Raw genomic sequence first — 11,675 nt, forward strand, 5'->3', positions numbered from 1 at the left:
TAGATATGAATATAAATATATATTAACAAAAAAAAAATTTCTCTCTCTCTCTTTCTTTCTTTCTAAATATATATATATATATATATATATATATATATATATATATATATATATATATATATATATATATATATATATATATATTAAATACTTTCGCAAGAGCTGTCCTGTGACCGGCTTATTTATATGCAATATCGGTTTAGGAATTGCGCGACCACCTCCAACAGCAGCAGCCAATCTCTTTATACTCGTTGTCTCTTAGAGTAGACTGCATAACAATCTGCAGTCAACAATGAATATAATATACACAGACTCGTGATTCCAGGCGTCTTATCGCACCACGACAATGGGACTAAGCCTTTTTTTATAATATATACTTAACATTTTTAACTCTATTCAATGATCCTAATATATGAGTTTAGGATGAAAAATAGCTCGTTTAATTATTGCAATACACGAGGTACACATTAATCACCCGTTACAAATTATAAAATGGACATTTTTTATCTGACGTTTTTGATACACAATCTTAAATCTATATCGTGTATATTCTATCATCCAATTAATAGACAATGTGGGCATTCATACGTGACGGCTTTTAGTCTGCCGTTGTTCCTACTGCTGTTCACTTTCAAGTCGTTGTTGTCTCGTTTACTTTGTCGTGTGTACATATTTTCCGCTTACATTTGCTAGTCAACATATAAGAGGACAAGAGCTAGTCATGGAGCTGAGATGTTAACGGCAACTAAACAGCAAAAGGTCTCTCTCGTAGTTACTGCTACTGGTACCTATAAGGCGTCATGATGCCGGCATATGCAGAGAAAAGATACTCCAGCCATTGCTGCTTCAAGCTTATTTGCATTAACGTTCGGGTACAACAATAGTATCAAGGTACAGCTAGGTATATAAGCACGCTGACTCGATGCTTTCCAACAGAGTCCACTCGCCTTCTTTCTTTCTTTCTTTCTTTCTTTCTTATACTTATACATACATATTGTTGCTATATTACTCTTACTACTGTTGATGTTGCTGCTACTGATGTTGTTGCTGCTGCTGTTGCATGTGTGCATACTCTCTTAGAGAGAGAGACGTTCTCTCATGGAGATTGCAATTGCGGACAAAGAGAACCAGGGCTTTCTCACACGATGGACCATAAGCCTTTTCTGTATCCACAATGTATATCTAAAAGAAGGATTGTATTCTAAATCTAACCGATCTTTACCTCTTGAGCTTGCTCCTCGATGCTCCGTAACACGGCAAAGTTTCTTATCGTTGTACGACGAGACTCAAAACTATTTTCCAGGCGTGTTGCTGCGTTTCCAACTTCTTCCATAAGACGTTTGGCACGTTGGACCGCGTGTGTCACATAGTCCAAGTGTGAAACATTTTTTGCACGTTTTTCTAGCACTGCCAAGCACTCTGCGGCATTTCTGGAGGTTCGCCGAGTTGTCTCTTCACTTAACAAACGACTCAGGGGTGTTAACGAGCTACTGACGTTTGCGGAGTCTTTTAACTCTGACATTTCTAATACTAACTGACGTCCGTAAGCTTGCCAATCTGACATCACGCTGTCGTATTCCTAAAATGATAAAACAAAGTATTGAATTATAGAAAAAAAATAAAATAAGATAGAAATAATATTAATTCAATCAACTTTTTTGATGCTACCTTATAAAAATCAATCCAATCTTGTTGGTGGTAATCCAGGTCTTTTCGTGAAGGAATACGTCGGTTAATAATTGCATCATCAACGCTCGTTATCTAGATAACATGTAAAAGGATATATAATCAATTATATTATCAATTTATCGAGTACTACACGCATCGTAAATTCGTATTGTAATCCATGTGAACAGAGATATTATTATTATTATTATTATTATTATTATTATTATTATTATTATTATTACACACACACACACACACACACACACACACACACACACACACACACACACACACACACACACACACACACACACACACACACACACACACACACACACACACACACACACACACACACACACACACACACACACACACACACACACACACACACACACACAGACACTGTGACAACCTCGCGGGGATAGTCAGGGAAGCTTCCTGTGACCTTCAAACGTCGAGATCTGATGAAAACTCGGTTTTTGCAAAACGGGGTGAAAACAATAACTTCCCGATTTTTGAAAATCTTCGATTTTCGTAGCGGGAAGTTAAAAAAATTATAATTAAGGAAGTACGAGCGCTAGGCGGGGTGGGTATAGGGATAGGTATCGACTCTAGCGCAGTAAGGGGAGAGCAGTAGCCATATGATTTTTCTCAATATATAGATATACATTTAACATTGGCTAATGGCGGCATTTATCTTTCTTTTAATTAATACACTTTAATTAGTCGGGCAAGTGTAAATTTTTTTGAATTAAATTTATCACTAATATATTTACTTTCATCCACAAGTTTTTTAAAAATATTCACCGAGAGTTTTACGAGAAAAATACAGAAGTGTATCAATGTTTGGAGGTTACCCCATAAGACCAATGTTAAACTGCTCAACTTCAAAGTTAATTATTTATTTAAATAATCGGGCAATCTCCTTCAAATTTTCGGAATCCGTTTAGACATATTTAAACTTTATATTAAAAAAAAATCAAGCTTTTTATCAAAAGTTGCCTTGGTGCTCGTAATTCCTTAAGTAATTTCTTACAGAGTATTTTTTATTTTTTTTTAAATATCGGCGCCCTTTTTTCTTGTCATATGCGCACGCAGTCTAAAAAAATCTAGCTTGATCAAGTGGCGCCATAGTTTTCACGTGACAAATAAGAAAAGTTCATTTGGCTTTGTACGGTTGTATCGTAGTGAATTTTAATAAAAATTCAATTGAAAAAAAAAATACGTAAACTAGGCCACTGATATGTTCATCGAATTCTTAAACTAATAAAAAAGGTCCGGTCTTGAAATATCAATTTGTTCGGGAGTAATCGTTGGTACATCCAAAATGGGGTGACATCCGGACGTCCACGTAAATTTTTTTTCAAAACGTTTTTTTTTTTCAAAATAGCAACATGAAATGATTTTAGAAAGTAAAAGATGGTTTAATAAAAGTGTTTTTTCGGTATACATCTACTTATATCATTGTATAAGTGTAATATGGTTGTGATAGAGGCATTTAAAGATTATAAAATTGCTTGACCTTGACGAATCGAGTATAAAGCACAACCTCACGCGCTTCGCGCTATGAGGCGTGCAAAATATAAAGAGTACAGAGTAGGGACAGGCATTAGTAATAGTTTGAATCAGTAGTTGTGTAGTTTTATAGCGAGGGTAAATAAATGGAAATACAGAGCTCATTGAATAGCTACAGAAATTCACAATAGAAAGGCCAATTATCCTTCGTATGTTTTCGTTTGCAATAATAATGACTCATTATTAACATCGATTTATAATACTATACGGTCTTTTGTACTTTAGCTCTTTATCAATTGGAAACGTTTTATTACCTTAACACGACTACGTGGAAATTGGGAGTCGGTTACTGCTGTTGTTGTTGTTGCTGTAGCTGCTATTGAAGAGTCGAGGCACTGGTTTTGCAATAGAAGAGCTTGTCGAACATTTACTCTACCCTGTATCAACACTAGCGCACGATCTAGGATATCAAAGTCGTCATGATTGCCACCGCGAATCACTAGCGTCCATCCATTCTTGGTACGATCGGAGCTGATAATTTTAAATAAAATTTATTAATATTTATTTTTCATTTTTTTCTTCAATTTTTTCATAGACACACCTTTAATAAATTTATAAAAATGAAATTTACCTATGAAGTCGTGAAAGATAGAGTAAATAAGAGGCTATTTCCCTAGGACATATCTTCTCTTTACCATTGGCACAGACATTTTCAAACTCAAGTACAAGTCTCCCAGTAACATCGTCCGCATATCCTGTAAATAAATACAAGAAACACCGTAATAAAGATACTTAAAGTATTATAAGTATGTGTATATATAAAAGGATTGTCTTTCTCTCATATTATATGTATAAAAATAATAGTAATAGCAAACACAGTATATAGTAGCATAACAGTGAGTGCATTATCGATTAACGTTAAAAAAATAATCGGTAAAGTATACAGCGTATAGTGACTGCACTTTGCCAGTGATGTCTATGGGATCCGGGTCATATCCTGAATTCAACTTTATTGACACGCTGCCTTTACTTGGATACTCTCTTCTTCTTTTTCTTCTTCTTTATTTTTATTTCTTATTATACTTCTTATAAATTTTTTATCATCATCATCATCGTTGTCGTTTTTCGATGCATTAAAGGTGCGTCCGTCCACGCGAGCAAGATCATGATTGCGGTAAGTAGGTAAAACCTTCACGTGCCTAAAGATATTATACATGTGCAGTATAATGAGAAAAGAAGCTGCGCGCATTTTGCTCGCACGTGCGAAAATATCTTCATATATATATATATATATTTTTTTTTAATAATAATATTTTTTATTTTAGGTTTTAAATTACTCGGTATGGTAGAAAACATCAATCAATTGACACTCAACTTAGCTATCAAATATAAAGCGTTAAAGCGTGAAATGAAGATATGAAGATGTTTAAATCACCTGGTAACCGTAGACAGTTGAGAACACGTTCTGGTAAATCATGAATACTCCTTGGAGTTGATACTTCAGCTTCAGTACGTCTTTTCGCACCTACAATAATAATAGTAATATTAATAAAAATAATAATAATTTTGAAAATTAAAAAATGAAAAGTAATCTTGAGGTATCTGAACAATCTGAATGATAATGTAAAATATATAAGTTGTGGAGAATGAGGGTAAAGTGTAGCCTGAAGGGCGGAAGTGATTAAACTCTCAAATGGAAACTGGAAACTGACAAGTGGAAACCAGCTGTATCTAACTGTGTTGGTAAATACATCAACATTAATACGCATATTTTTTTAAAATATCTATAGATACAAGCAAGTATAAATATTCTTATAGCAAAATGCAAAACCTTTACCTTGACAGTACACAAGTTTTATAAGATGTTATGTTGTAAATATATATATATATATATATATATATATATATAAGTATATGTACATATACGATAGAGTTAAAGATTTACTTATAAGTGAGTAAAGAAAAAGAGAGAATGGGAGGACCACCCGTTGAATGGCAATCGCTACGCCGGTGTACCTACCAGCAGCACCCGGTCTTTCTCTTTCTTTCCTTCTCTTTTTAAGAAAATGATATTCGCGTAATTGCCGGGGCGTTCCCACCGACAATTTAAACAGAAAGACTATGTGCATTTACATCAGAGCAACAAGCACACGCGACTCTTCAATCGATACCTCTCATTCATTTTATTACTTGACTCTCTTTGATATCACAGATAGTACAGATAGTCCAGAAATAAAAATTATAACAGCATGGAAGTGGAATGAAATGATAAAAATTTAATCATTAAACTTTTTAAATTAATAACTCAGTTCGCTAAATAACTGGTGTACTGGAGTAGGTAAAAAAGCATTTAAAAATAGTTAATTGTATAGAGGTATGACTAGAAACCGGAAACGCATGATACTCTGTTAACTTCCGTTTCATTGTCACTTGTACCTCTACCTTTCGTGACGGTATATTATTCTCATGCAAAGTAAAACGTGAATTGGATGATTTAAAATACTTTTTAGCAAGAGAAGTACAGAATTATACTCACCAAAGCCCATCCGCACTTCTTCCTCATCATCACTGTCAATGTGCTTTATTCCGGCAACTTCAAAGCTGTGACAATTATCAACAGTGTCACCACAATGACACGTTTCATTATCACCGTGCTCGTTGGTACATTCCTCAGTGCCAGCACACTTACAGCCCAGTAGCGGATCATCCGTGTCAATATTTCGACACGCAGGACAAGGAAACACAAGATCGTCAAGATTAACTCGTTCGATTTTTCGTTCAACAGTTACCAACAATGTGCTTATAAGATTGCCTAATTCTTCTTCATTATTATTTATTATTTCACGTGAACAATTATCATCTACCGATAATTGTTGATGCCGGTTATTAATTATTGACTCGAGACAACTGGGTCGTATTAAATGGTCTATTGCAATCTTAGCTTCTTCTTTATGCCGATTAGTGTGTCGTTGATCTAGCCTCATTGCCGGGAGCTTTGGGAGGAGTTCTTCTTCTTCTCGTTCTTGTTCTTCAGCAGGATGTTCCGTAGGAACTCGTAAAGGCGAAAACACATTAGAATTATGGTAATTATTATAATGAGGATGATGATGTTGTGGTGCTGACGCAGAAACAGATCCAGAGGCTGAAGAAGCAGATACTGAAGTTGAAGAAGAATCTTTAAATTCTTTTCTCAAAGATAATTCTTCTTTGGATTTACGTCTATGACGTGTTGATGGTGAACCAGTTGGTTGATGGTGGTTATGACTGTGATTATGCTCCTTAACTTCTCGCCAGTCCATATAGTCGTCTTCGCGCTCCCAACCGAGGATTCCCGGGGAGCGCATCGACGATCTCCAAATTAATGCAATCTGTAATTAATAAATGTTTATTATATATATTCAGTTTTTATTTTTTAACTACTTTAATTTTAATAAATAAAAATATCATGCTATGTTATAGCATCTCACTATAATATATACATATTTTTATTATTTCTTTATATTATAATTAGCAATTTTCTAATGGTTATCCATGATTCTTAATGTTATTATAATTTTTCGGAAAACAATTACTTTATGGCATAAAAGTAAGAACAATAGTTCAACAAATGATCAATTTTTTTGAAAAATAAAAATAATTTTTATAAAGACTATTCCATATATAATGAAATTACTTTTAAAATCTTTAAAAAAAAATCCTTTGATTTACTCTAAGTAGAAAAAATTAAAGTCTAATAAAATAAAACAGTTTAAAAAAACGTTTACACTTGAAATTGACATAAATAAAAGATACATTGATAAAAAGAGATTTATAAATTATAAATCTAAATTAATTCAATGACCTGACCTTAGTTTAATTTTTTATTTAATTACTCAATTTTTTATTCGTTCATACTTCTAATCGACCTATTGCCAGTATATTAAAGATGTATTCTTATAAGGCACTTAAAATCGTTAAATAAATAAAAATATCTAAATTATGTCATATTTATTATTATTATTTAAAAAAAAAATGTAGAATTGAATCTGTCAGTAAAATTAATAAACAAAAAATGTTGATTTGTTAAAAATAAGTAAATCCGTTTTTAACAAACGATGCATTGAACGAATTGAAAATAATAAAAAATAAATGAACTGACCCTTAATATAATACCCAGAACTGATTTATTAAATTAATTAATTGAATTTATTGAATTTAAATTTATTACGCAGTGTTGTAATGATTTAAATTGAGATGTGATATGTTTAATATATTATAGGTATAATATATACATATGACGTGTATACATAATGTGTTAATGGTTGATTCTGTGAAATAAATGAAACGTGATATGAACCTCGACGATATCGATGATCCTTTCCAGCTGGCCCTCGTTATTCTTAGTAGTCTCGTTGTTGACGACGACGACACTGCTGCTGTTCCCGGTGTCCCCACCACTTGGACGACTGCTTCGCACGCAGAGATAACATTCCCCGTGTCTCAGAGTGGAAGCTTCGAGTTCTCCAAGCTGTAACACCAGCCCGGTACCAGCCAGAGTTAACGGCCAACCATCAGGTACCAAAGATTTGTCATCCTGAAACCAATTAATGATTACATTCTTTATTTTATTGCTTCTTTTACGATATTAATAACTCTCATGTACACCTTATGCGCATTCCGTTTACCATTTTTTTTAACCAATCGTTTTTAATTTTAATTATAATTACTTGTAATTAAACTTCACTTTAAATATCTTCAAGAATTATTGTACTGCATTTTTTATTACAATTATTGAATGAATAATTTATCAAATAACAGATAATTAAAATTTTGTCATAAAATACTTTTGTAGTTTTTTTTTTTTTTTTTTGTATTCTATTGTACGTGAATGCTTATTTTTTACTGAGAATTTTATATTTGTAATACGTATTCCGGACACGGTACCTATTTAAATAAACTTCTGTGAATAATTTATTTTAAACGAAAAAAATAAAAAAAAAAAAAAATAGAAAATTACTTGGAATATTCTACGCTACGTTTATATATTTATTTATTAAAAAAATTGTCCCACATTTTTTGAACTTTGAACTATATTGTAAGTTTAGACTTATGAATAAATAAGTTACATTTAGTCGGTACTGCCAATTATAATTCAAGTGTTTAGTTATGTAATAAATCAAGAAAATTTTTCATCTTCTCAGTATCTAATTAATATTTATACTTTTTTTTTTGTTTCAATGGTTGAACACTGTAATTAACTAACTTGAACTAGTTTATTAAATAACAACTTATTTTACGAGCGTGAAGCCAAAATAATTGTTGAATAGGCGCGCAGTAGCCCTATCAGATCCGGCCCTTGCTTACCAAAGCATTGGACCGGGTTCGAGTCCGGCGTACACCAATGAATATTTTCAATATTTAAGTGTATTATTCTGCTCAGCCCAAAAAATAAAACGAGTTTCAATCTCAAAAGTTTACCCCCTACCGTAGTCGCTCATGACCTTAGTAGTTTATGCGACTTTAAACAAATTAAAAAAAAAAAAAAAAAAAAAAAATTGTTGAATATTATTAATAAACCAACAATTTTTTTTTTTTTTTTTTTTTTTTTATCGTATCTATTCATCAATGTAACCAAGTTTTTGAGGAAGTAAATTGAATTTCTTGATAAGTACGTGAAGAGAATTTTAGAATACGTAGGTATTATATTTAACAATTTTTAGCGAATCCAGGCCACAGTAAGTTATTCTTTTGTTTGCAAATATTCCGCGTTCACAAATTACAAGGTATAATGTACTGTATTGAGAGTACTTTTTAAATTTCATCAAAAAGAAGTAAAATTAAAAATTAAAATAAATAAGTACTTAATACTTAATATTTATTTTTTTCTTCTTATATTATTTTATTTTGTGTTTACGGCCTAATCTTATTTTAAAGTGTAAAACGATTTCGTCAATATTTTTTCCGTGAAGATTTCATAAATTAATAATCATCTTATCGACTTTATAATAATTAAATGAATTTTTTGTCTTATATTTAAAATTTCATACTGAAACATTAAAAATAGAGTTTTAAAAATTAAAAAATCAAACAGAATCTAAGTTTTCGTTAGTTTATTGGTTTCTTTAAATTTGAATTGATTTTTATTAAAATTAAAGTGTAACAAAAGTTATCAATGAATTAGACTTCTTTTACAATAAATTAGAGTGTTAATAAGCTTTACATATAAATGAATGAAGAAGACAAAACTTAAATTATTCAAATTAAAAACTTATTAGCAAATTAAAATTAAAAGCAAAACAAATTATTCGTAATGAAAATTTGATGTCGTTAAGCCATTACATCACAGAAGACAGAAGAATAAGAGGGGGATACCCATGTAAACGTGACAAAGTTCAACAATAGAGAGAATGAATCACAAAATGTAATGTGACACTTTGAAAGCTTAAAAAATTCAATTTATCTTCTATCCATTAAATATATAATTGGGTGCACGTGTAAACGTTTTTTGTTAGTCAATTCCGCAAGTCTAATAGATTACAAGTTAAACTATGGTGTACGATAAAAAAATATAACATTTTTTTGTATCTAATGTAATCTTTCGCTGGAATCCAGTTTGCAAAAAAGTAAATCTTATCTCTCAGTAAAATTATTCAATAATGTAAATATTTTATCTCAATTTGTTGATAGAGAATTTTTTTTTTTTTTTTCATTATTATAAAATATTTACGGTACATTTTTTTTTATCTATAACTAAGATTGTTATGGAGAAGATATAATGTCGAACAAAAATTTCATGAGTCAGACAAAGTTTGAAATGAAATTTAAAAAAAACTTAGTAAGGATAATTTGAATTGCAATAGTCTTTATGAAATAAGAGACAGAGTAGTTGTTTTTATTATCATCATTATTTTTGTTAGTGATAGTTACTTTTATTATTTAAAAATATGTAAAAAAGGTATCTACGGATCCATTGATAAAAAAACTAACTTGATTAAAGAGAAATGACTAAGGAAATTATTTTCAAGAAAGCTGATTGTCTTAGGGGGCGTCCATTAATTACGTGAGGTGTTCTAAGGAGGGGGGGGGGGGGGGGGGGATCATGCTAAATCTTACCAAATGTCACTTAGGGGGAAGGGGGGGATCTTAACAAATATCACGTAATTTTTTCTCTAGCAGAAAACAGTGTAAAATTGCGTGAAAAAGTATTTCTATAATAAAATATGGCCAAATTTGACACAATAGTTTTTGTCGTATTCGTCTGAACCCTGCAGAGCAGCAAAGTAGCGCTCGATTGTTTAATTTGATTATTGATCGATAGGATTCACTAATTTTTTAGGTATAGATTTCTTTAGAAATCTATCGGTGGTAGCCGGTCTCATGTCGTAATTTTAATACAATTTTGTCATAATATGTTTAATTATCTTCAATTTAAACTATTGTTCGTCGACTTTTAATACTTTTTTCAATTTATTTCGTAGTTGAGAAAATTCAAAAAAAATAAATAATAAATTAAATTTTAGCTTTAATCATCAAATGACTTTTATATGTAAAAAATCCTATTTTTTAGGTAGATGTCTTTAAATATCTATTTGCTGTAATCAGTCTCATATCGTTATTTGCAAAAATATAATAAAAAATCAATTTTAGGACATTACGGCCTTTTAATAATTTGTTTTTTTCAATATTCAAACAAGAAATCTACCTATCCATGTCGGGTGTAGCCGAATGGCACTTTTTTTCTCAATAATCCAACCCGTTTACAGCCAAAACATAAATTTTGAATAATCTCGCGTGAGATTAGGGGAGGGGGGAGGGAGGAGGAAAATCTTACGAAATCTTATCAAGGGGGGAAGGGGGGTTAAAAAATTCTCAAAAATGCCTCACGTAATTTATGGACGCCCCCTTACTTCAAGAATTTTTTCTCTTAATTTATAAATAATTTTAAGAAATTAAAATTTTTGTTCTAAGTAATAATTTCTTGTTTCAAAATTTTATCAGTTCAAGAAAACAAAATCTCCATTAAACTTTTGGCAAAATATTTTTAAAGAAGTCGATATTATTGAGAACCAATGCGACCGACTAATTTAATAAAAGAAGAAGAAATTTTTAAAAGAAATATATTCACTGATAGAAAAATGAACTTGATTCAAGAAAATAAATTATGAAGCAAAATGATCATTATGAAAAATTTGACCATTAATTAAACAGAAAATTTTATAAGCCAAAAAATTTTATAACATTAAATTTCTTGAAAATGATTTTTTTGTTTCAGGATTTTTCTTCAATCAAGTTGATTTTTTTATTCTTCGAATACGTGCCGTGTTTCAAAACAACAACGTGCTTCTGTAGAGTAAAATTTTTAAATGAAGAATTCTTTACTCATCCAAAAATGATAACTTTTTTGATCTAAGAGTTAATTTTTTAAATGAAGATAGTGAAATTTAAAGGAAAATATTTGAAAACAAAGTGGAAACAATGTATGGCGTGCAAGAATAGCTTGTCCGAGTAGA

At 31.0% G+C, this 11,675-nt stretch overlaps 1 protein-coding gene across 2 annotated transcripts in view; it reads right to left on the reverse strand.

Moving 5' to 3' along the window:
* The window catches only part of LOC123266666, a 77,986-nt gene that overhangs the window by 31,622 nt on the left and 34,689 nt on the right, over nt 1-11,675 (reverse strand). For both annotated transcript variants that reach the window (XM_044731013.1, XM_044731014.1), the window contains 7 exons: nt 7,523-7,759; nt 5,723-6,554; nt 4,622-4,711; nt 3,818-3,941; nt 3,501-3,717; nt 1,669-1,761; nt 1,223-1,579 (listed from right to left, as the gene is read on the reverse strand). In XM_044731013.1, the coding sequence (XP_044586948.1) occupies nt 1,223-1,579; nt 1,669-1,761; nt 3,501-3,717; nt 3,818-3,941; nt 4,622-4,711; nt 5,723-6,554; nt 7,523-7,759 (1,950 nt within the window). The remainder of the gene's footprint in view (nt 1-1,222; nt 1,580-1,668; nt 1,762-3,500; nt 3,718-3,817; nt 3,942-4,621; nt 4,712-5,722; nt 6,555-7,522; nt 7,760-11,675) is intronic.

This window comes from Cotesia glomerata, linkage group LG6 (assembly GCF_020080835.1).
Source record: "Cotesia glomerata isolate CgM1 linkage group LG6, MPM_Cglom_v2.3, whole genome shotgun sequence".
Taxonomy (NCBI): domain Eukaryota; kingdom Metazoa; phylum Arthropoda; class Insecta; order Hymenoptera; family Braconidae; genus Cotesia; species Cotesia glomerata.